Source organism: Sesamum indicum, linkage group LG2 (genome assembly GCF_026168435.1).
Source record: "Sesamum indicum cultivar Baizhima isolate 11 linkage group LG2, ASM2616843v1, whole genome shotgun sequence".
NCBI classification, from domain to species: domain Eukaryota; kingdom Viridiplantae; phylum Streptophyta; class Magnoliopsida; order Lamiales; family Pedaliaceae; genus Sesamum; species Sesamum indicum.
The window spans coordinates 3,218,957-3,244,404 of NC_142658.1; the positions used below are offsets into that span (position 1 = coordinate 3,218,957).

Genomic DNA, 25,448 nt, shown 5'->3' on the forward strand with positions numbered 1-25,448 from the left:
TAATCAAAACGCTCTCAAGGAATCTCCATTCCACTCGGTCATAAGCCTTACCGACATCCAACTTCAAGGAAACATAACCTTTCTTACCCTATTTTTATGTTTGAGAAAGTGGTTAAGTTTATAAGCGACGAGAACATTGTCAGTAATAAGGCGACTAGGGACAAAAGTTGCTTGAGAAGTAAAGACTAAAGCATCAAGGAAGGTTTGATTCGATTGGCAATAACTTTGGAAACTATGACCAAGACATATCAGTCGGGTTCGAGAAGTTAGGAATTAACACAATTTTGAGTAAAATTCAGTAGACGATTGAAAGAACCATTATTAAGGAATTCTACAACAGAAGCACAAACATCAAAACTAACAATGGACCAATATTTTTTATAGAAGATTGGAGACATACCATTTAATCCAGGTGACTTAAGTGGATGCATCTCTTCCAAGGCTTGTGTGATCTCCTTCGACGTGAATGGTTGTAAGAGTGCATTGTTCATAGTAGTGGTAACTCGATATTCCAAGCTTCCAGGTACCTATTCATAGCTTCAGGCGTGGGGTTAATGGACTCAAAGATAGAACGAAAATAATGCATAATGACCCTCTGAACGTCCGCCCCCTTATAGCTAACTTCCTCTCCGTTTTCATCTTTAATTTTCTAGATCTCCTTCCGAAGTCGACATTCATTAGCTTTAGCATGAAAGAAACTAGTATTACAATCCCCCACCTCCAACCAAAGAGCCCTAGCACGTTGTTTTCACAGAATTTCTTCCTTAGCAGCCATTTTTTCAAGTGAATCCCTCAACTCCTCAACTTCTGCCTTTACCGATGACATGATAGTCCCCCCTTACAACATAGAGATCTTAACGTTTAGCTCCTTAGACTTACGCCTAATTTTCCCAAAGTTGTCCTTGTTTCACTGAGAAAGTTGCATTCTAGTAGCACGGATTTTCTCAATCAACGATTTGTGGGATGAAGAGTCCTTTACAGATGACCAAGCGTGTTTAATAACATCTGCACAGTCGGAGTGAACATCCAAACTGCTTCGAAACGAAAGCGACGCTTCTGTCGGTTACTCCCCCACAACGGCTCCCCATAGGGCAATCTAAATAATAGAGTGATTAGAGAAAGCTACCACCTCGAGAGTAATCGTGGCTCGCAGAAATAGACCAGCCCACCTCAGGTCGTTGCATGCTCAATCCAAATTTTCCAGAACAGTGTGTGGTGCTTCCCTCCTATTACACCACGTGAAGATGTCGCCTTCAAAGCCAAGGTCCTGGAGTCCACAATCGTCAAGGCATTCTCTAAAGTCCCAAATCTGCCAATGAGCACGAGAGAGGGTCCCTTGTTTCTCATGTTGTTCCAAGATTCCACTAAAATCTCCTGCACATATCCATGGACGTATAGAATACTAAGAGAGCCTCCTCAAGATAATCCACCCCTCCCTCCTATTAGCCACCTTCGGGTACCCATAAAACCTTGTAAATCGCCAATGTTCTCGGCAGTCATCAAATTTAACTGTGGCATCTATATGATGCGATGAGAAATGTTGAAGCCAGACGCCGATGTCTTTATGCCACAAGAGTAGGAGACCACATCCTTTACCTACTGAATCCACCCCAATATCGTTATAGTTCACCAAGTTCTTCACTTAATCACGTCTCCTAGCTTTGTACTTGGTTCCTGAGAGAAACACCAAGCAAGGTCGATGGAGCTTAATGAGCTCCGTCAGAGTTCGAACTGTGTAAGGGGGGCCTAACCCCTGACAGTTCCAAACTAGGAGTTTCATGGCTCCTGGAAGGACTACGCAACAGTCTCTGCCGATATAGAATTTGAGAAATCATCAATCAAATTCAATATCCTCTTCGCTCCACAAATGAAGGCACCATCATTCTCAAAAAATGGAACCCCACAACTCCTCTTCCTAATTCGTTCCCTAATGCCTCTACCCGGACGACACCCACATCTTGCACCTTCCCTTACCAAAAAATAGGTCTTGGGATGTATATTATAGTAGAATATTGACCAAGTTCAGCGCCATACCCCTCTCTTGCTCGATAGAAGTCCAAGCACCACTCGAAGTAGACCCCTTTCGCACCCCTCTTCAGCCAAACAGTAGCCACGGTCTGATCGCTCAACAATAGCCTCGTCCAACTCCTGTTGTACGTCTTGAACTTTATTAGTAGCATTTGGCTCCTCTACTCTGGTCATGTCCACATCCCGATCCAAACCACCACGGTTCAAGGCAGGCAGAGTGGAATCCACTTCCTCCACCGCGCTACCTCCCCAATCCACATGGTTACCCGATTGGCTTCTGACACTATGCTCCTTAGGTTCAACTCTTGGTTCACTGACATCTTGGGCCCTACTGAAAGTCCCAAACACTGCAACACCCATGAAAGTGGGCGGGCGTTGTTGGCTAAAATAGCTAGACGAGGACTTCCTCCCGATTTGCATCACTTGAGATTGACCCTTCCGCGGTGTAGGTGCCCATAACCAAGGTCCACAGGGGTTATCATCATCAAAGTCAAGAAATCCATCCTCAAACTGAACCTCGCAGTATTTATCAATATGCCCAGGCGCCCACACAGGTAACGAAACTTTGGAAGTAACTCGTATGTGAAATGCACCAGAAGTTGTTTCACTGCCATTAATCGACTCCCTCTTTAAATTTTAACATTTAAGCTCGCTCATATCCGCAAAGAGGCACTCCACGAACAACCAGAGTCATTCGTCTCCATATCCCGGAACCCCAATCCTATTTCCAATCAATGTAGCCGCCCAGTCCTAACCCCCTACTCAAACATATAAACTTGGGCAATAAAAAATCCGAAGTTGATGGCAGCAAGACCCTAACACCCTGGAACGGAGCAACTACGATCCCATCACCACTCCACTCCACTCCGGTCGAGAAGAGAAATGGTGCCGTAACAAAGTTCAAGTTAGAGAATGACTCTCATGCAGAGATTGAAGACTCCCATAAAATGAGAACACAATCACCAACTATTTATACAAGAAATACTTATAAAATTTATAAAATTATAATTTGTTCTTGATCAAAAAGGATAAAAAAGATAAAAATTTGAGGACAATTCCTCAAACCCCCACTTTCAAGTAGGGGACCTTGTGCCCCCAGCAACTCCCGTCAACTCAACATAGAATTAGATTTGTAGTCGATGGATCTGAATGTAATATTAGGACCAACTCTATAATCCAATATTTAGGTTGTGATTGTTGCTTCAGATTTGATGGGAAAATCTAAGTATACTAGAGAATCCGAAATGTCTAACGCAAACACAAAACCTTCAATAAAAAACTTTATGCTTTATTAAAAAAGGGGTGTTTGTCAAAATTTATGCTTTATTAAAAGTGTTTACTTTTAGGAAAAAAAAATAGATAAGTGATTAAAAATGTAAAAGTTGGGAGTGTTTGGAAATAATAATTTAAAAAATTATATCTAGTACCTCTGAGGTTTGCTTTTACTCAACAAAAAATCTCCTCATTAGTCAAAATTAATTGAATTTGCTGATATTAACCACAAAAACTGAATGAAAATTAATACATACCCTCGATTAACTTATTACTACTTGCAGGTCAAACAATTTTTTTCGTACTAAACTATCCTTTTGTGTGAAGAAGTACGAGGATAATTTGGTTATGAAAAGATTTATTTGACCTATTATAAGTCAGTAATAAGTTAATTATTGATAAATATAGATTTTGTTCTGATTTTTTTTATTAGTATAAGCAAATTTAGTGAATTTTGACTAACGTAGGACTTATTTGGTACATGGAAGCAAATCTCAGAGGTACTAAATATAATTTTTCAAACCACAGCGATTTACGTGTAATTACACCTAACTTCAGGAGAGAGGAGTGTAATTATCCCTATTTCCAACATAACCTCTCCATTTCTTTTAATAAATATGGATAATTACAGTTACACCCGCTCATCTATTATCTTTTTACACAAACCACCGCACAAGGGAAGTGACCTTGTAGATCCATCGTTTCGGGAAAGACCAAGCATGAGGAGGAAGAATGAAAAAATAACTATTCTCCAAGTGTCTAGGAGGATGCAAGAAGGATACCCCCTTTTGGGGTACAGAACAGGAGAACCCTTTTTCAGTCTTTTTAAGGCAATAACATTTAGCAAAAAGATGAGCAATTACAGGATGACCATGGAAACGAAGAACTATAAAAAATCCAGCCAGAATCTTGAAAAGATTTGGAGTCAACTTATTTAGAGGGAACTTGAAAAATCCTTGCAACTTCAGAATAGAAAAGAGGAAAAAGAAAATGTAAATCTTATCATAATTCTGCAGCAAAAAAACATAAACAGTTAGGAGGAGGATGAAAAGGGCGACTTATTGGAGAATGGGTATATACACAAAGGCAAAAAGAACATGATATTCTTGAAGAAGTTGGTCTATGGAGGAGGTTCGTAAAGTGGAAGGCCTGCAGTCTGTTGGTGACTGAGGAACCCTCTCTTCCTCTCCTTCCTTCCCTTGGGGACCACCCCCTCTTCTTCTCCTGAAGGAAACGAGACGCTTATCCTCAGAAGAAAACTCAGGCGCAGACGGGGACCTTATCCCCCCCCTCCTCTCATCCTCAGGGGAAGAACCCTCAGCTTCGTTCTCCCCCTCTTCCTCATCTGTGTCCCCATCTATCAAGCAGCGGGCGGTTGCAGTGGCCTGCCTTAGGCTCCTCCTCTGGTCTCTTCCAAAATGGGGCAGGACAGGGTCTGCCCTCTTGGAAATCGCCTTCGAGGGATCATCGCTCAAAAAGGTCTCCTTAAGGAAGCGAACAGACTCGCTGGAGGATGACATTTTTGAAGAAAAGACAAAACTCTAAGAAGATGAAAAGAGAATACTTACAAAGGAAGATAAAGACTAGAGAGAGATCCTGATGCCCCAAAAAGAACTTTTTGAAAGAGGAAAAGGGAGAAAACCAAAAGATGCTAAGGAGGGAGTTTTAACCCACATTCTCTTGGTAACCACTAGGGTGAAAGCGGTTTCCATGAGCGTGGGACCAGACGTGGTTGTTGCAGTTTGAACAGGAACCTGCTTCCCTGCCATGATTACGGCCATCAAATTAGCCTGACAAAAGGCTGGGGATACCAGGCAACGAGAAAGGCAGTACTAGGCTAACGAAGATATGTCCCTCCTTCCTAGGCCACAGGGATCCCCACTTCAAAGAGTTAGGAAGCACCATCCTTCCTTACAAGCGCCAAGTTAAAGAAGATGGGTTCCTTCTTCTGGTTATACAAGGCTCCTACTCTACGTAGCTAAGAGGCATCCTCCGTCCTTTAGAGTGAGGGGGACTGAATGATGGGTGTGGTCCAAAAGTGATCGGTCCAAGTAGAAATGCCAAGACCATGACAGGCCTGTTAGCCCATGATGAAGGCATCCTCCCTACGACAGGTTCGACGCAAGAGGAAGGCCCACTAGGCTCAGCTCAAGAGGGAGCTCGCCCAGAGTCTGTCCAAGAAAGAAGTCTGCCTCACCAAGCTCGACCTAAGAAAGAAGTCCAGTTCAAAAGATAATACATCCTTCTAAAGCCCAAGGAAGGGAGGTGTCCTAAGAAAGTAAACTCCTCAGGCTAAAAGGACTCTTTGCAGAGCAAGAGTCTTCACGAAGAAGGAGTCCTTCCTCATCTGAAGACATGTTGCTCAAGGAGCGGATAAGGTGCGACCTTATCCACCACTAGAATCCTGCCTTCCTTCTCGGATACACAGCCCTCTCCAGAGTCTTTGCGAAGAGGGACTCCTCCTCTATAAATATGGACGGCACCCCTCAACAAACTTCTTCCTTCAACAATCCAAAAACTTTCTTGAGATCTCTCTCTCTCTTTCAACTCGTGTTCTTACTTACGAAATTCTCATTTACAATTTCTCGTTATAATTTATCTCTACATTTATTTATCTTAAATTTGGAACTAACTTAAGCATCGGAGCGCTAACGTGTTGTTTTCAAGGTCCTTTTTCTCAAATTCTTTCACTCAATTAGCCCAAATCCAACATCAAGATTCAAGGACTTTGGGCCCGTGCTATAATTGCACACATCAGTGTGGTTGGAGAATAAGGGATCTTTTTAAAATAAATAATTTAATAATTTAAAATATCTTTTTAATAAATAAATTATTTATTTTATTAGTTCTAATATAATTTATATAAAATACAAAAACTTTTAATAAAATTTAATTATAAATAAAAATAGAGGATAAATAATTTTTTAATTTTAATAATTTTATGAAGGAATAATATATATATCAGTTAAATAATTTAATATTTTAATTATAAAAAGATACTATTTTATATAGAGATTCAATGGAAAAACTTAATATAATAATTTATATTTAAATTAAAAAATGATATAAAATAATAAAAAAATATATGGGGTCATATTACTGATCTTCATAAATATTATTTTGACACATCTTTTATCTTTTGATAATTACAGGAACACCCTTAAGGGCGTTGCTGTCCTTGAAAAATAATTTTAAAGATTGACCTAGTCAATAGGGGCATTTTTTTTATTTTAAAGGCTGCTAGAGGTAATTTTTGTAAATTTTCAAAGACGAGGATGATTTGTGTTAAAAGACAATAAATAAATAAAGGGATGTGAACATAATTATTCCTAATAAATAATAATAAAACCAGCCTCAAGACTTGATGGAATATCATCACCATCACCGCTTACTTTCCCTTTTTTAAACAAATCATTTCCAGTCGTCGGATCAAGAATACGACCGTTGGAGACGCTCCTCCTCCACTTCATTGAAAATTCAAACAATAAAACCCTAAAGACAAAAGCACACTCACTCCCAACTGTTTCAACAACTTTAAAAAATTGAATCAAATCCAAACGCCCTTTACTGATTCAAACTCACCATTTTTCTCCTCTTCGTCTTCTTCATCAAGATTTCTCTTTAAGGGTTTAAATCTAGTTCTTGTTCTTTCGTCTCTCTGAGATTACTTGTGTTGCTTTTTCTTACTATAATCTTCATGTCAAGAATGATGCTGAGATCAAATGGGAAACCTCCTCTCGCAAGATCTCCAATTCGGCTCCGGCCCCGCCGTAAACCCCTTCAGCCAACAGCCACTAACACCACCCACACTCCACCAGGTATTTCTTTCTCCAAGATTCATGGAAGAAACATGTAGAACTTTACATGAGTAAGTTTCTATGATTTTTCTTCTTTTGTGTGTGTTTGTAATTAGATTTATGAGTTTTAATTGATGGGCTTGAAGTTTATTGATTTTTCCGAGATTCATGGAAAATGAAGAAACTTACATTTAATGCAATTTTGTTATTTGTTCTTGGCCTAATGTTCCGGGCTTCCGCCCGTTCACAATGCCTTTTCTTGATTCTGGATTGTAATATTTTTTCTCTTGAATTTGATGTGGAAACCAAGTCCATTGAACTGAATCCCAGTTGCCTAACGTGGAAAATCCAGGCGGGGCTTATTCAGGCCGTATGCCATACCTGTTCTTGATTCTAACTTGTAAACATTTTTTCTCGTGAATTTGATGTCCAAAACAGGCTCATTGACAAAATCCCAGTTGCCCAACCGCAATTGGGATGTGGAAAACTCCGGGCTTCGGCCTGAATACCACACCATATCCTGCGAACTGAGAGCCCTGGCGAAGATGGTGCAGCAAGAGCTCGGAAACAAGGACGAAACCACCTTGGACGGTGGTGCTTCAGCCGCTCAGCGGAGCCCTTTATTCGAGAGAGGCAGATTCTATGATGAGTACTCAGCCAGAAGGAACGAAAGGCTGAAGAGAAAGAAAGGCGAAACGGAGAAGAAGTCTGGCTATGATCTTGGAGTTAGGGTTGAGTCAGCAATGAAGGTGGACGGCCGGAGGAAGGCTGCAGTGGCTGCAGCCACTCCTGTGGCGGATAGGAGGGAGGCCCGGACTCCGCGGTACTCATTGAGGAGTGGGGCTAGGAAGGAGAACCAGAAGCCGCCGGTGATGCCTATAGCTATAAGTAGCGTGGAGAAGTCTGTTGGTGTGGTCACTGAGAGGAAAGTTGGCGTTAGAAGCATTAGGAAGAAGTAATTATATGTGATTTCTTCTGAGAAATGTGTAGGGTTTGCTGTTTAGGTTTTTGGTGTTGGGGAGTATTAGAAACTAAAACAATGAAGTTAGCAGTATTTGTGTGGTTGAGGCTATTATGGATGATAGCCTACATACATATCATACACGTTCTAATTGTGTTTTCCAGTAATGATTCTGGCTTGCGTTTGATTATGAATTACTGGGTCATTGTAAAATATTAGCTATGATGATTGCAATTGCTCATACCAAATAGTGGGAAAGTTGTAATGTACATTACTTCACACACATCTTGCTTCTGTTCTTGTGCATTTGTTGTCATCGACGCCTGTTTGGTTGTGTCATGAGATTATGCACGATAGGTAATTTTATCATACAGCCCACTTCGTTTAATAATTTATGTCTTGTGGTGAAAATGTAGAAATTTTTTGGTACAATTATGTTTAATTCCACTTATCCATCTAAGTGGTTATGAATCAAGCACTCAGGACCAAACATCTCTGGGATGTTTTGAGGAGAAACAGATCCTCCATCTGGGTAAGCTGGATTATGCATCTTAGATTAAGAGGGAGATCACCCTAGTTGGCCAGGCTCAATGGTGGATCATGGGGTTGGAAACAACTTCTGAAGCTTCGAAATTGTAGCATCCCTGTGCTGGAATAAAGAGTTGGCACAGGGAACAATTCTTCCTCTGGCAAGAACCTTAGAATCCAAAGGGGGTTCTCTTGCAGCATTATCTCTGAGGTCCAAAGCTTATATGGGCATTCATAGCTATACTTTCAGCTTTCCACCTTATGTAAAGAGGTTCATGGCAACTTCAATGGAAAGTGGATTGACAGTTTGCAGTTTTCCTCATTGTTTTGGGCTCCTCCCAAATGATATAGCTGAGGTATTTTCTGTTTCCTATGAATATATCAAGGGAGGGAACTTCTTATTTGTTTCAGTTTGATAGCATGGCTTGGTTTCTGTTGAACTATGAACATGTAGTAAGAAATGTTTCTAATGCGTGCTGGTTTTGCAGCTTATCCGGAGCCGGTATCCTTCTAAGGAGAAGAGACTTTTTGACGATGTTCTGGATATTTGTTATGTCATGGGGTGAATTGATTCACAAAATTCCAGGCTAATTTCTGCTGTATTATGACTTGTTTTTTTGCTTCACTTGGCAGCAACATTTGTTCTTCACCATCCAGAGCACGGCCATGCTGTTATTCTCCAATTATTTCATGTATTATTGATTGCTCGCTTGAATATCACAGAAATAGTCCTCCAGTTGCGTCTTTCATTTCCCTGGTTTACCCCAACAGTGAGGTATTTAGACACTTACTACAATAGACCAATATACAAGTTGGAACAACCGGACAATGACACAGATAAAAGGAGCAGTACGCATCAGCTAGTAATTCGACAGACGGAGAAGCTGACTCAACCGTTGAGGCCATTGTTGCTGATATACTGATATACTGCTTGCAGCACCTCTTGGGTTGTTCTATTGGCGTCGCATCAGTGTATTACTGAAAAAATAATTATTATTTTATTATGTTAATGATCAGAAGAGATGAAATTCGTATACATGTATGTATGTATGTGTGTATACCTTAGTGTAATATGGTATTATTTAGACACTAATCTCAATTGGCATCCGTTGCTGAGTTGGTCGATATCAAAGTCGAGGTCCCTTTATCTGAACGGACATATAATCGAATATCCTAGTGGGCTAATAATATATTGCCCCATGACCAGACCATGCCCTCGATTACTATAGTACGAAGAGACTTGGGCTTACCTGTAAAGAAATTGATGTGTGCAAAATGGTTACATGTTGTATTGGAAGGACGACATTGATCTAGATTACTGAAAGTTTTATGAAGAAGCTAATTACAAGCCGACCAGAGAGCGAAATCCTAATCGCAAGAAGACCCCGTATGCCATTCTTAGGTACTTGCCGCTGACTCCTCGCCCGCAGAGATTGTATGCTTCAGAAGCGATAGCCGAGAAAATGACGTGGCATGCCAACCATTAGACGCATGAAAGGCCCGCGCATGAAAGGCCCGCGTATTTACCTTTAAAATGATCTATGTGTCATCCGTCTGATGCAGATGCATGAAAGACCCGCGCAGTACAAGTGAATGTATCCATTTTAAAGGTAAATACACGAGTTTTTCTAGTTTTTTGAAATAGTTCTATTGTCATATATTTTCTAATAAACATTCGTTCGAATAGATTTATCAAGAGACTTGAAATGAAGGTAAAAAAGAAAGCACACATCGAGGCTTCATTTGTAGAGGCATACATTGTTGAAGAAATCGATCTTTTCACTTCTCACAACTTGAAGTTTCACATTTTTTTTTCTTTCCCTTTTTACTCTTATCATCCCATTTCACTTCTCACAACTTGAAGTTTCACATTTTTTTTTTCTTTCCCTTTTTACTCTTATCATCCCAATGACATTAAATGCAAGCATTTGTAATTCGTCTTGACTTGACAAAAAGTAATGAAAATACTAATTATTCATTCTAATACCTCAAACAACAAGATACTGATCACATCGCACGATACATCAATACTAATTATTTCATCACCATAAGTAGCAAAAATTTAGTTATAATATTACGTAGGTATACATTAAACTTAGCTTTGAATAGGACCTCAATTATATTTCATTTGGGAAAAATTCAGAGACCCCCCCTGTAATAATAGAAATGTTCAAAAAAATTCCTATGAAAATTAAAGTGTCAATACCTCTCTATGATATAAAATAAAGTTAAAAAAATTCCATCCATACAAAAATTGGCACACGTGCTTTGACTGTGATTTTGCTATGAAAGTACTTTTTTTTTTTTTATATTTTTGCCCTTCTCTCTCATTTAATATATATAATATTATATATATTTATTAATAATAAAATATTATTTTATATAATAATTATTTAATTATTTATATAAAAAATATTATTTTAATTAAATTAATCAAAAATTAATTATATTTTAAAAAAAAGGGGCACGCCGCTGCTGCTGCTAAAGAGGAGGGTGTGGCTCGCGCCCTCCTCACCTCTGGGCGACGACCGTCGCCCATATCTGCGAAGGGTCGACATGGTCGCCCATCCAGCGACGACGACCGGCGTCGCCCAGATGGGTGGTGGGCAGAGGGAAGGGGAGGGGGGAGGGAAGGGCGAGGTTGGAGGCGAGAGGGGTGGGTGAAGAAGATGGTGGGGGAGGGGGTTATAATTATTATTTTGAATTTTTTTTTTATAAATTATAAATATATATATATTATAAATATATTTTAATAATTATAATTTATATATATTATAAATTAAAATAATTATATACTAATAGGCCTACTTTGACCTGTTGACTAGAAGGGGTATTTTAGTCATTATTTTTAAAAAATAGGCTCAAATTAATTAGGGGGCGGTGCGATTATTTATTCACAAAAAAGGGATGATTTTTTATATTAAAAATTTCATAAGAAGATTTTTGTTATTTTGATATATCACAGGCATCAAAATGAATTTAACCCTATTTCATTTGCTTCACTCCCTTTACTATAGTACAAATTCAAATTATTTCATCATTTCACCACCTTTCTATATTGATTATTTTGATGATTTTGACACTTATAAACTTTAAAGTCTTATTGCCTATTCTATTATTTAATATTATTCAATCATCTTAAAGTAAAAGCCAATTAAATTATTTTAAATATTTGTGGTTCGTTTCTTATGAAATTAGCAACAAAACCTTTTTAAATATATTATTGTATTCATAATTTAATAGTTTATTTTATTTAATAATTTGAAAATCTAATTAAATAAAACGATAATATTAATTTATTTTATGCTTTTTGAGCTTTGGACCATTGTAAGTTGCAACAAATGTGCTTTGCTTCCTCTTCCGATCAATCAAGTCGTGAAGCAAACAAAAGCGCAGACAGTCATCTGCGCTTTTAGTTGGGAGATAATGCTACCCAATAAAGTTTTCACTATTTACATATGAGCACTTAAAGATAAATTATGTTTTGCATTTATGCCCTTCAATTTTATACATTTAATATTTTGTCCCCTCAAAACTACAACAATATCGCTTTGTCTCCTCCGATGAAAAAAATAATAATTTTATTTTCAATTAGACTCATCTTTTTAAAATACGAAAGATAAGATATCGAAACTTTATGTTTTCTAAACTAGAAGTCGTTGCATGCCGTCTCTGTGTGCATATAATAAATAATTTTTCATGTGTTAAAATATATTCTAAATAACAATAAAATATATAGACTAATAAATTGCATTTCAACAAAAAAAAGAAATAAATTAAAAAATAATTCAAGATATTATCGAAACAATAAGATTGAAATTAATCTAATTAGAGATATAATTGTTATATTTAAAAACTAGTCAGGTGGTGTCAATTACCGCCGTTTGTGAATATAGATGAATTTTTTTTCTTCATATTAGTATATATTAATAATATTAGACAATTAATTTAAATTAAACCAATTACAAAATGAACTTAGTTGAAATACTCAAGCAATATTTAATATTTAATAAATAATCTTATTTTAAGAAAAATCTCGAAAATCCTCAAGCTAAGGGTTGAATTTCCCCAAATATGAAAAATAAATCAAATTTTTCAATAGCGGACTCAAGATTACTTTCTGAAAACTCGTCCGAGCTCGCCAACTTTAAGATTTCTATTAATTAACAATTATGTATACAGACAGGAAATAATTAATTTTATTAAATTAAATTTTTTTTTAAAATTATGCATAAAATTTTCTACTATAAATCATAGTTTGTTTCATTTAAATTTAATTTCTTTATATTATTAAATTCAAAATCAACAATTAAAGTTTCAATAATTTCGAAATATCTAGCAAAAAGGGTGATACAAACTTTACTTCCCTAAGTGAATGGGGCAAGATGTACATTTTCATAATTTAAAGGGTCAAAGTGTGGTATGCATGTAGTTGAAGGGGTAAAGTGAAAATTCACCCAGAAATAGTCCCAGGCCAACTTACAAGGGTAAATACGTAAAACAGGATATTTTTGCTCTGGAACTAATGTAATCTCTCTGGCATTTTCACAACCCCACCTTGTATAATTTAAGTCGAGGAAATGCCATGTCATGTGAGGACTTGGCCGGTTCGAGCAATCCCTCTCTCTACAGTTTGTTCGTTAACTGAACACTGAGAATATGTACAGTTCGTGCAGTGTTCTCTCTACGCCTGCTCTTTGGTCTTCATCTTTGATATTGAGCGAAGACTCCTCACCGGTAATTCATTTTTTAGAATTTCATTTGCGTTTGATTGTTGAATTATTCCTTTTTTTTTTTTTATCTGATATAATTTTTCCTGGACCTTAATGTTACTGGTGATCTGCAGAGTTTTCTGTTGATTTCTTTTTTTTTTTTTTCGTTTATAACTATTTTATGAAACAATTCCTGTTTTCTGGAAAATTTCTGAAAATGCCAGAGGAGAGCTCGTCAAGCGAACAACTATGAGTTGCAATGAAGCTGAAACCATGGATTGATTGTTGAGATAGTTTGCTGTTGGTAAAGTTAATCTGCAGTTGTAATATTCTAAAATTAGGCAATCGTAGTATGTTAAAAGTTATCAAATTACTCTTTGATTCGACGCTGATAGACTCTGTGTGACATTAAGTTGATAGTTTTTGCTGAAGAATGATGATTAACAACAAATAAGCTTCTTTGCAGAGCTGCATGTGATATATAGTTGGGGACATCTTTTTTCTGTGTAACTGCTTCAATGTCATAGTTGAAGGAGCTCATCAGTTATCAGTTCTTTTTTAGTATGAAGTATATGCTGTAAAACTTTTTGACTTGTACATCTTTATTATGCTTCACTATATATGCTTTTGTTCTTTTAGAATTTTGTAGTGCGAACTTACTATCCAAAGCAGCTACGGTGCGGTGTGCTGTCTAAGGTGAAAAAGGTATAAAGAAAACAAAAGGAAAATGAAAACAAAAGAATATATCAGAAAATATTCAATGGCAACAAGTAATATGGAATGTTGGGAGAAAAATTCTGTGTTGTGCCTTTTTCTCTCTGCAACTTGCTAATGCTAATCTCGTTGCAAATATATAATTCAATATGTTCCTCTAGACGTATTCAAGCTTGTGGTTTCCAAACAAGAGAGAACCTCTTTCTTTTCTAATTATTTTTTGCATTGAGATATCCGGAAGCAAATTGTGATATTTATAATAAAAGTTTAAGTTTTGTCCTTCAAACGTATTCTGAGATTTGTTTGGCAGGCCTCAATTAGTGGTAGGTGCATCAGAAAGCAACAATCTGCACTCGTTGTTAGCTCTCGAAAATTGCTAGCAAGTAGAAGAGTGATTTCACCATTAAGTAATACAGCACAAGAAAAGGTATGTTATGGTATCTGATCTTTGTACTTCTAGTGCTGAAGTTTACAAAAACCACATATATTTTGGAGTTGGACTCCAAAACCTTGTGTGCTGGTGAGGTACATCGAAAAGCTGAAAAAGGATTTATCTCTTACTGATCTTTCCTTGTTTCTTTCTGATTAATTGACTATCCTCAATCAAGCCATGGAAAGGATAGAAACAAGTCTTAAGACACTTTTCAGGCATGAATTTATTGAAAACGGTGCTCTTATTTAGGATGGTACGCCTAGTTAAATATACAGATACAACAGAGTCCTTCTTTGCCCCTGAAGTTTGTTTCGCTATATCTTGAGAATGAAACAGAAACCTTTGTGCATATTCCACCAGGTGTGCAGTCCATCTGTCTCAGCGGTTTTGACCAATGAACATTCTACAATAGCAAATATGGAGGAAGACGTTGAAAACATTGGCCTCTTTAGCTTAGATCCAGGCTTGGAGGCTTATAAAGATCATTTCAGATACAGAATAAAGAGATACGTAGATCAAAAAAAGCTCATTGAAGAAAATGAGACAAGCCTTGAGGAATTTGCACAAGGTAATGATGAAACAAAAATGGCAAGGTGCTGTCATCTTTGTGTTCTGAATTTTAAAGTGCAGTTAAAAAATTCAGATTCTCTCTCATTGTCACTGTTTCTGCCAGTTAAGTTATTCTATGAGGCTGCTGGATTATTTAATTCTTCTGTTAAACCAACAACAACTTTATGACACCAAAGGATCTTAGAAGCTAGATTTTTCACTGTTTAAGATGACTTTATGTTCAATTCTTACCTTTGCATTCAGGTTATCTGAAATTTGGATTTAATCGGGAAGAAGGTGGCATTGTATACCGTGAATGGGTCCCAGCTGCACAGTGAGTCTATTGAGCTCATGGATATAAGAGTTCAGTTTATGTTTATATTTTCTAATTCTTTCACTTTTACCTTATGCTACGAAATGCATTTTCTCAACTTTTGTGGCTTATTGTCTCATGTCAGGTGGTTGCCTAACATTTAACTTGTTTCTAACTCAGGGAAGCTGAAGTTATTGGTGATTTTAATGGGTGGAATGGTTGTGGACACAAGATGCAGAAAAATCAATTTGGTGTATGGAGTATCAGAATTCCTGATATCAATGGGAATCCAGCCATTCCGCATAATTCAAGAGTCAAGTTCAGATTTAAACATAGCAACGGAGTCTGGGTTGACCGCATCCCTGCCTGGATAAAGTATGCAACTCAGGATCCTACAAGATTCGCTGCACCTTATGATGGCGTGTACTGGGACCCACCACCTTCAGAAAGGTATTTCAACAGCCACTAAAGTATAAACATTGAAACCAGAAAGATGTTTCGAAAGCCATCAGAATAGAAAGATTCAAATCAAACATATCCGGCTTTAGCTTTTTCAGTTATTTAACTCATAGGTCCTTCCACATGGTCCATAAAACTTTCCTTGGGAAAAAAGTGTTTTTATCATCTCATGCAAAGAAGTTTCCGAGTAAGTAGGAAAACTTGAATGGGGGAAAATGTTGTATTAATTTAATCATGTCCTATAAACATAATTAGACATCATTAAACAATCTCTCATTCAATAGCCTTGCAGGTACCAGTTCAAACACCCTCGTCCTCCAAAACCTAAGGCACCGCGAATATATGAAGCCCATGTTGGAATGAGCAGTTTAGAACCCCGTGTCAATACATACAGGGAATTTGCAGATGATGTTTTGCCTCGCGTTCGAGCAAACAATTACAATACAGTCCAGCTGATGGCTGTGATGGAGCATTCCTACTATGGATCATTTGGATATCATGTGACAAACTTTTTTGCAGTGAGCAGTCGATCTGGGACGCCGGAAGACCTTAAATATTTGATTGACAAGGCACATAGCTTAGGTCTTCAAGTATTGATGGATGTTGTTCACAGCCATGCAAGTAACAACATCACTGATGGACTTAATGGTTTCGATGTTGGGCAAAGCTCTCAAGATTCTTACTTTCACACTGGGGATCGAGGCTATCATAAACTGTGGGATAGCAGAATATTCAACTATGCAAATTGGGAAGTTCTTCGATTCCTTCTATCCAATCTGAGGTGGTGGCTAGATGAGTTTAAGTTTGATGGATTTCGATTTGATGGTGTAACCTCAATGTTGTATCATCATCATGGAATAAACATGGCATTCACTGGGAACTATAACGAGTACTTCAGTGAGGCCACAGATGTTGATGCTGTGGTTTATTTGATGTTGGCCAACAATCTAATACACAGTATCTTACCTGATGCTACTGTGATTGCTGAAGATGTTTCTGGCATGCCTGGACTTGGCCGACCTGTTCCAGAGGGTGGGATTGGTTTTGACTACCGGCTGGCCATGGCCATTCCTGACAAGTGGATTGACTACTTGAAGAACAAGAAGGATGAAGAATGGTCAATGAATGAAATAACTTGGAGTTTGACAAATAGACGATACACTGAAAAGTGTGTAGCTTATGCTGAGAGCCATGATCAGGTATTATAAACATCAACTCACCATGCCTGCTCTCTACTTATACTTCATTATGACAATTGCTTAACAAAAATCTTTAAACCCTTTTAATTTACCTCATCTTATATAGGTCTACCACTTTTTAAATTTTTAATAACCATGCTAGATATGCTCAGAGTTTTCTTAATTATCTCTCTTTGCTTAATTTAATTTCTCGAAAATGTAAGGCACTGAATAATGTCACCATTCTCATCTAGAGGAGATGTGTCAAATCTTTAATATCAAATTTTTATCTCTTCCAGCTATTACTATTCCTTATATTTTTCTCCGATCTTGTAATGAGTAGGCTATCGTGGGTGACAAAACAATTGCTTTTTTGCTGATGGATAAAGAAATGTATTCTGGTATGTCCTGTTTGACCGAGGCTTCTCCAGTAATTGAGCGAGGAATAGCACTTCACAAGGTATTTTAAAACCTTTTGTGTTCATTATATATTATAGATCATGGCCTTTGCTCGGTCTTCCTGATTACATGCTAAAATTGCTAAATCTTTTCCGCAGATGATTCATTTCTTGACAATGGCATTGGGAGGAGAGGGCTACCTTAATTTCATGGGAAATGAGGTAAGCAGACCCTAAAACTGAGACTTGTAGAAGATGCATAGTAATGGGAATAAATTGCTTGAATTTGGAGCTTCTGCTGAGATTTACTTTCTAACTTTAACAGTTAAAGGTACTTCTTTTCCACTCTTCTAACGGAACTGAATTTTGATATAAACATTTCTTGTAGTTTGGCCATCCAGACTGGATTGACTTCCCTAGGCAAGGAAATGGTTGGAGTTATGATAAGTGCAGACGCCAGTGGGACCTCGTAGATACAGATCATTTAAGATTCAAGGTTCGTCTTCAGTGATATTAAATGTGTCAGATACAGTTTCTGCCACCCGAAGTTTAATTTCTAGAGAAAATCTTGCTTAAACTATCCTGAGCAATTTATTGCTGCAATTAACTCTGATTAATTCAATACCTGCATTTGATTTGATTTTCCAACTTCTGAAATTGTGCAATAAATTGAAATGTTATCTATGGAAGAATTTAATCTTTTCCTGCACATTATGTTGGCTATGTTCCGCAACCTTTATTTAGTTGACACCATCTATCATGAATCACAAACAATACCTTGTACACAAGAGAAAAGAAAAAAGAAAACCTCTATCCCTCTGTAGCTTTGACACACATTTTTGACATTGTACAATATATGTTTCTCTCTGAAATTAAATTTTACTTATCTGTTCCAAGTATGCATTTCAATCCAACATTATCTCACTTGTGATTGTAAATGCAGTTTCTGAATGCTTTCAACAAAGCCATGAATTTGCTTGATGAAAAATTTGAGTTCCTTGCATCAGCAAAACAGGTTGTGAGCTGTATGGATGAAGATAACAAGGTAAAAGTATCTTTTAGAGAGAATATCAGAGCTTTTGCCTGTTACTTAAACTTCCGGCGTAGAAAGGCCTTCTATAATGTGATGCACATGATTTTGATGTTCCGGTCCCTCGTTATATTAATATTTCTATCTGATACATATAATCAATTTTCTCTAAGATGACTTGTGCGGTCATGTGATTTTTGAAATAGTAATCACCAAGTTAATGTTAAGCTTGGGTTGATGTTTATTGCAGGTCATTGTTTTCGAGCGTGGAGATTTAGTATTTGTGTTTAACTTCCATTCAGAAAATACATATGAAGGGTACATTTCTCATGAAGCAATTAAGTTGTTTCGTGCCTTTTTAAGATTTATGTGTGAATTTTGCTGAAAAGTATAGCTTGAGTTTTTATTGTGAGTTAAGTTTTTCTTAATAAATTTATCACTACCTCATGTACAGGTATAAAGTTGGATGTGACTTGCCAGGAAAATATAGAGTTGCTTTGGACAGTGATGCTTGGGAATTTGGTGGACATGGAAGAGTAAGGACCCTTTTGCTTTAATCAAATGAACCCCCTCCTTCGTACAGGCTTTACCCTGGTGAACAAGAAGCTTTTATGTTTCTAAGACTTGATTGGTGAGGGGACTTATAGAAGAAGTAGAAAAGCTCTCATTTTATCTAACTCTATGGAGTTTTCATAATTGAAAAGATGCCAAAATGTATCTAAGTTTTCTTTCTTCCTGAACCCTGCTTTTACTTTTTCCAAACACATCTAAATGTGCCTAGGCATTAGAAAAGTATGACCTTACTTAAGCTATACAGGTTCAAGGCTGATTGATTGGTCCTAGGTGAGCTAACAATTTCCTGTCTTCCCCATTCCAGTTGATGGTCTACTTTAGAGCTTATTGGCTTGGTGACATTAGATTAACTTTTCTGCAAAAATATCTCTTTGATTTGCCATATTTTAATGACACCAACGAATTTCTTGACAGGTGGGCCATGATGTGGACCATTTCACAACCCCCGAAGGAGTACCTGGTGTTCCTGAAACCAATTTTAATAACCGTCCCAACTCCTTCAAAGTGCTTTCTCCTCTCCGTACATGTGTGGTATGCTTTAAACTTTGGCCCCTTTTTACATAGTCTCATGCCTTATGATACCTTTAGTCATCTATGGTCGTTTATGAGAAAATTGCCAGAATACACAGTCTGAAGTGTTTCGGGTCAGCACACATAATTTATTGATCCCAGTATACAGTTGACATAGTTCCAGTTTTATAATTTCACATCCTTCACCACGAACTGGTGATGTTTCTCTTCAACTGTAAAGGTTTCATTTGTCTGATATATGTGTGATTGCTTTCAGAATGAGTGCTGAAGCACACATTTATATGCTCTTTCACAACTTTACAACACAGAATATGGAATTAGTAATACTCAAAACCGGTGGTACCTTAGTTGATTGGGGTGAAGATAAAACATCAGTATCATGTTTTGCTTATGGCTGAAAGCATTCATGGTAATAAAACTGATAGACATGTTGATGATTATGAACTTCATCTACTCTCTCTGTGCTTGCCATATTCTCAGTTAAAACTCAAATTTGAAGTTCAAGTTTGCTGACACATTAGAACGTTGTATCAGTAGTCTAGGGAAATAACCTCTCTCCTATTCCAACTATGACAATCGAACTTGAAATCTTGTATAACTCACTTCCTGTGGATGATGAGTCCCTTACGCCCTATTTTTTAAGTATTTTGGCGAGGAAAAGAAAAGAAAATGGGGTGAAAACAAATTCGATTGTTAGGTTGCTAAGGAAGATACTAAGAAAATGAAAATTTGATAGAAAATATAGTATATAACTAGGGAAGTCATTTTCATCATAAAAAAGACGAGAAAAATTAGAGAAAAGCCTATTTGGGTTCTCTCCTTCTCCAACACATTTATCTCCTCCATGCTCCTTTCCTCATTGTTTTCCTTGATAACCGAACAACCTCGAGATATTGCATTTCTTTTATTGCTTACCCCTTTGTTCTTGCATTTTCTTTCACTAAATGTTATCCCTAACATGTTTTACTTCTTTATGAAGGTCTATTATCGAGTCGAAGAGGACTCACAAGAGAGCAAAAACGAGGCAGGTGCAGTGAAAGAAGCTCAACAGAATAACAGTAGTTCTCATGAAGAATCTCGTTCTGCAGATGCGGATGAGCCAATTCAGATGTTAGTACCAGAAATTGGAGTTGTGGAGGACGACAACGACGATGAGCCAGATGAGTGATCATATTCTGCATCGTGAGAATTTCATCCCAACTTGTCATCAAATAGCAGTTGCTATTCCTACTGCGCTGGTGTATATAATGCTCCACAGCCTCCTTTTAATCACTGGACCGTTCGGATGATTGTTGTAATTAACTTGAAATAGTGTCACCTTGAATTTAAGTAGTATGGTATAATCAATTAATATCAAGATTTATACGTTTTTGTGTTTCACCTTACTGTTATTTTATGTGCAAACTAGTAATGACAATGACTGACTATCTGCATATGGAAGGCTTCTTTGGGAATTCCAGATGATGAAATCCAACGACTGAACTAATAAAAATTTAACATAAAATCCTCTGAAAAGGAAATACTGGATGTTTTGTGTTTAAAGTTGTTTGCATCTTAGAGAATCATGAAACAACTCCGTTGTAGTCTAGATGGTTAGGATACTCGGCTCTCACCCGAGAGACCCGGGTTCGAGTCCCGGCAACGGAAATATATATATTTATTTTTATGATTTTTGGACGTCAACTCTATTGGGTTTTCTATTTTTAAATAATCCTTTTTTGGAGCACAAGACATTTATTATTATTAGTATAGAGGTTGGGTGAGGGTGTGTTCTTTTCCATAAGTCCAACACTATAAAATTATAAGTGCAAATGTTATTGAAACTGCTCACTCAACTTACATTATGATATATTATGATGATGAGAATGTTAGTCGATAGGAAGTGCGAGTCCCCCTCTCTCTCTCTCTCTCTCTCTCGCATCAATGGAGAAATATGAAGAAATTTGTGTGTAGGAGGAAATGTAGGATTTCCAATTACAAATCCTTATTATATATATATGTGCTGTTTATGTGTCCAATATGAAAATCTGCACAGAAGGGAGAGAGATAGGCACACCAAAAATCTAGCACAAGACATACATACACCTTTATCGAACAAGAAAAAAAACTGAAACTTTCTTGAAGAAAATTACATATATTCATCAGGAAAAGAAAAAAAAAAAAGAAAAACACTAAGAAATCTCGAGAACGAGTCTGAGTAAACCCCCCAAGGGGCAACTTGTGTTGCTCAATAATCATCCAGCCCCCCCCAACCCCGAATGCAGTTTGTTAGATCAAAGCATCGATAAGGAAAACAGCCGGTTTCTCCTTAGCAGCATAGCCGTATTTGGAAGTACTGTACTTCTTGTGCACACCGGTGAGCTTCCCGCTTCCTGCCTTCTGATGAAAACTTGCCATGATTTTTGCACATTCCCTGCAGAACAATTCATCCATACAAATTTATTGCATGTTTCCTTCAAATTTTTCTTGAGATATACGGTAGAAAAAGTCACTCACATGAGCTCGTCTTGAGTGTAATTTGTGTGTCTCTCGCACGTCTTGCTCCACTGCTTACATCCGCTGATAGTACATTGAGCTGTAAAGATTGCAGCGGCTGCTAACAAGGAAGGTGGGAACCGGAGCATCCCATACTCAATGAGGCAGAGTTCGATTATGAAGTAGGACAACAGCTCCAGCTGGTCAAGGTTTACAGAGAGAAGTTTCCTAGTGAGTAAAGTACCTGAGCATCATAAGTTGTGTATTCAGTCACATGAAACTAAGTTTCTACGAACCCTTTTGTCGGATTGAGCAGCTTTCAAGAATCGCCTCATGAACACGTACGGAGTTGGCAGGGAAAGATTGAATTGTAAGGTGTTGACCATCAGTTTCTCCTACAAGACAAGAAAAAAAGAGTTAAATCTCTGGACAGAATCTACTGTTACATTCATTTATAGATTATCGAGCGATAAACTACCATGTCGAGCACTTCTTTTCTGCTGTAAGCTCTGTCAGAGATCAATATAAGGTCCTCAACAACGGGAACAGAAACTTCTTCATACTTGCACGCAAGAAGCATAGCTGTCACCCCGACTAGCTGTAATTTCTTTCTCACAACTGATTGGACTGCTAAAAATCGATCTATGAGATTGACAGTTAAATATAATGTCTCATCCATCAGTTCGAACTTGTAATGCACCTACACATACAACATTTAACAACATCAATGAGATCCACATAATTCTTTGCTTAAATATTGCACAAGAAGTAGCACGCTCGTATGCAAGATTCAGTTTTTACCTCAATCAGCCAGTCAATAAGAATACCTCTCATTCTTTCATTAATGTCAAATTGCTGTGCCATATAGTTTGGTGGGACACAGCTCAAGCTCTGTTACAATCAAATTTACATGGTCAAGAAGATGGATAGAATGGATTTATCACGTTAGGCAACAATCCGAGTAAAAGCTTTACGCATTGAGAATGTAATTAAATGGGAAGAAAACCCGAAATCTAAAAAGTTCTCAAGCTATTAAAGAGAGAGAATTTCACCTCAGTTTTCTTGTAATAAGTATATATATCATCTATGTACTCAGTAACTGCAAGTGGATTTTTCTTATCACAACTGTCTATGTCCAATACTGGCTCATCGTGGTCGATGTCTTCCATTTCCATTTCTGCATCCTACAAATCAGTTCACAAAATAAAGAATTGCATTCGATATATTTGTCGACACCAAGATAAGCAGAAATGGATACCATTTTATCAATTTCTTCAAGCATAGCTTCTGTATGTTGCACAAACATCGGCACGTCATGGTCATCCGCTTTCTTGTAGTCATCTGCAAAGATAATAATGCAGTCGGGGTTCTCATTTGTACTCAATACTGGTTGAGCTGATGGCCTGACTTCCTGGAATAACACATAATTCAATGATCTTAGGCACAACAAAATCCCAACACAAATCTGATGCATAAAAAAAGACTGTTCTTTTTTCTTATTCTTGCAAGAATCATGTACCTCAATTGATGGCTGCTGCCCTTTTCCAGCCAATTGTGCAGCAAATTTCCTGAATAAGCATCAAGAGTGTAAACATAACATTTTTTATGAAGTCCAAAACCTGTTCTTGCAGAAATTGTTTGATCAAATCAAGTCCATATTTTCAAATTATCCATAAACTCTTAAGATTTCTCATAAAGGAACATGGGATAAAGGTTTAGGAGCAAAAATACTGCAAGAACATATGGATGAACAATCAACAAACCTAGTGACAGGGCGATGAACCGGAATAACGGGATTCTTGTTAGCAGCAGCGTTTTTCCTGGTCAAGATTTAAATCAATCAACATGGGACTGAAAAGTTGTTGTTGACATGAACAAGATTTGCTGAATAATTATGAAATGTTAGGGTTAATAAAATTTTCATACTCTGTCAAGACCCCTCTTTTATGAACAGCACAAGGGTAGGGTGGAGCTCCTACAATATTCCTGTTGATAGTACTCAAAGCCCTCCTATTATTAGCAACTCCTGCTGTAAATTTTCCACCTCCAGGCATCAATCCACCTACCAATACACATTAATGATTGTTTTCATACTTAGGTTCTATGGCATAACAATTAAAGATTCAAACACTTTGAAAACCTGAGAAAAAAGGACCCCAAACAAGAATCAAACAAGGACTGATCTTTTAGCTATAAATTTGAAATTTCAAACTACCTTGAATGTTTGAAGGCCTGATCACACCTGGAAAATTCTCATCTGATCCCATCTTGATTATCTTTACAAACACAGCTGCTGGAAGAGAAAGGATTTAATCATAAGCCCATAAAAAGAAATCAAAAACCACAAGATAAACTTATTGGGGGGAAAGGGAAAGTTTTAAATAAGATTCACACAATCAAGATTCAAGGCTGATGAACAACAGAACCCCAGATCATAAAATCATAATGAAGAACAAAGAACATATGAAGAATAAAAAATGAAAAAGGGGCAACCTCCAAATCAAGAAAAATCCACGAAAATCTCTATTAATCCAGTCTTGCACTCTTCAACAGGATCCCAAAAGAAAGAAAGACAGAAAGAGAGAGACTATAAAGAAAACCCCATCATCAAATCAATCAATGGAGTATTCACAGATGAAAAAAGTCCCCTTCTTTCTCTCCCTCAGTGTGTGTTGTGCGTCAAATCTGCTCTGTGTGTTTCTTGAGTGTTGTTCGATTGAATTCCAGAAGGGTCAATGGGGGAGATATGGGGAGAACGTAAACAGCGGATATATGTCTGCACCATACTTCTTTTTTTTTATTTCTCTTTTCATATATTTGAAAACAACGGCTAGTAAATTACGGCCGTTGGATGAAAGGTCGCGCTTGTTCCTTGTTTGGGCCAACGGTTATATTATCATCTTTGCTTTTGCTGTTGTGCTACCCACCCCTCCCCACCCCATGTGCTCCTTTTCAAAAAAAAAAAAAAAAAATAGTAAAACAAAATCTCATTAAATTTATTTATTTATAAGTATTCTTTGTTATTAATTGTCAGGTTTTCAATTAATTCTTCATTTTCTCTTCCTAATACTAAATAATTAGATAATAATCAATGCCCTCTATTTGATTTAATACCAAATCAGAACAAAATAAACAACAATTAATACCCTCTAGGCTTTTATTTTTCTTTTGTTATTTTCATAATCTAAAAGTCCGTAAACGATGATAATTATCTTCGTTAATTACAACGCAATTTAAAAAATTTTGTTTAGGCCGTATATATGCGGTTCATCATAACATCGTACATGGCGCCATGTTTGTTAACTTACTGTAATTCGGAAATTATTTTTAATAAATAACAGAAGTGTTGTCTGTCGTATTTTAAATTATAAATAAAAATATTATATAATAGGGAGAAAAATGCTAAAAGCAAGAATGTATTTTCATCTAGCAACCAAAATTTATTATCTTTCCTTATATAACATAAAAGGTATAACATAATTCCCTAATTTCTTGAA

The 25,448-nt window shown here is 37.1% G+C and overlaps 3 protein-coding genes and 1 non-coding gene across 6 annotated transcripts; 3 read left to right on the top strand and 1 right to left on the bottom strand.

Annotated features, from left to right (window-relative positions):
* The first annotated feature begins 6,785 nt into the window (after positions 1 to 6,785).
* LOC105178720 (uncharacterized) lies at positions 6,786 to 8,337 on the top strand. The gene is made up of 2 exons (XM_011102254.3): positions 6,786 to 7,118; positions 7,536 to 8,337. Exons 1-2 carry the CDS (start codon positions 6,998 to 7,000, stop codon positions 8,054 to 8,056), a joined length of 642 nt encoding a protein of 213 aa, XP_011100556.2. The 5' UTR covers positions 6,786 to 6,997; the 3' UTR covers positions 8,057 to 8,337.
* A 4,827-nt stretch (positions 8,338 to 13,164) lies between these two features.
* LOC105178693 (1,4-alpha-glucan-branching enzyme) lies at positions 13,165 to 20,856 on the top strand. Of its 3 annotated transcripts, XM_011102224.3 has the most exons (14): positions 13,165 to 13,323; positions 14,323 to 14,439; positions 14,806 to 15,013; positions 15,259 to 15,328; positions 15,488 to 15,757; positions 16,059 to 16,965; positions 17,288 to 17,404; positions 17,502 to 17,564; positions 17,731 to 17,838; positions 18,286 to 18,387; positions 18,623 to 18,690; positions 18,827 to 18,908; positions 19,360 to 19,476; positions 20,456 to 20,856. In XM_011102224.3, exons 1-14 carry the CDS (start codon positions 13,246 to 13,248, stop codon positions 20,642 to 20,644), a joined length of 2,496 nt encoding a protein of 831 aa, XP_011100526.1. In that variant the 5' UTR covers positions 13,165 to 13,245; the 3' UTR covers positions 20,645 to 20,856. The 3 variants fall into 3 exon arrangements, with proteins under 3 accessions (XP_011100526.1, XP_011100531.1, XP_088733537.1); XM_011102229.3 differs by lacking the exon at positions 14,323 to 14,439 and having other exon boundaries at positions 13,167 to 13,323; XM_088877411.1 differs by lacking the exons at positions 13,165 to 13,323; positions 14,323 to 14,439 and adding an exon at positions 14,477 to 14,698.
* A 194-nt stretch (positions 20,857 to 21,050) lies between these two features.
* TRNAE-CUC (transfer RNA glutamic acid (anticodon CUC)) lies at positions 21,051 to 21,123 on the top strand. The gene has a single exon. It is a non-coding gene; the product is annotated as a tRNA-Glu (tRNA).
* A 402-nt stretch (positions 21,124 to 21,525) lies between these two features.
* LOC105178707 (cyclin-B2-3) lies at positions 21,526 to 24,737 on the bottom strand. The gene is made up of 12 exons (XM_011102239.3): positions 24,445 to 24,737; positions 24,167 to 24,244; positions 23,878 to 24,013; positions 23,715 to 23,771; positions 23,471 to 23,519; positions 23,210 to 23,362; positions 23,004 to 23,135; positions 22,753 to 22,842; positions 22,430 to 22,651; positions 22,248 to 22,346; positions 21,973 to 22,151; positions 21,526 to 21,889 (listed from the first exon to the last, which is right to left on the bottom strand). Exons 2-12 carry the CDS (start codon positions 24,216 to 24,218, stop codon positions 21,745 to 21,747), a joined length of 1,314 nt encoding a protein of 437 aa, XP_011100541.1. The 5' UTR covers positions 24,219 to 24,244; positions 24,445 to 24,737; the 3' UTR covers positions 21,526 to 21,744.
* Between the last annotated feature and the right edge of the window lie 711 nt (positions 24,738 to 25,448).

Coding starts and splice junctions, on each gene's coding strand:
- LOC105178720 (XM_011102254.3), top strand. CDS start 6,998: ATGTCAAGAATGATGCTGAGATCAAATGGGAAACCTCCTCTCGCAAGA. Junction 7,119..7,535: donor CACCACCCACACTCCACCAG/GTATTTCTTTCT, acceptor TGTCCAAAACAG/GCTCATTGACAAAATCCCAG.
- LOC105178693 (XM_011102224.3), top strand. CDS start 13,246: ATGTACAGTTCGTGCAGTGTTCTCTCTACGCCTGCTCTTTGGTCTTCA. Junction 15,758..16,058: donor GACCCACCACCTTCAGAAAG/GTATTTCAACAG, acceptor ATAGCCTTGCAG/GTACCAGTTCAAACACCCTC. Junction 16,966..17,287: donor ATGCTGAGAGCCATGATCAG/GTATTATAAACA, acceptor TGTAATGAGTAG/GCTATCGTGGGTGACAAAAC.
- LOC105178707 (XM_011102239.3), bottom strand. CDS start 24,218: ATGGGATCAGATGAGAATTTTCCAGGTGTGATCAGGCCTTCAAACATT. Junction 23,520..23,714: donor GTTCATCGCCCTGTCACTAG/GTTTGTTGATTG, acceptor ATGCTTATTCAG/GAAATTTGCTGCACAATTGG. Junction 21,890..21,972: donor TACACTCAAGACGAGCTCAT/GTGAGTGACTTT, acceptor ATTGTTCTGCAG/GGAATGTGCAAAAATCATGG.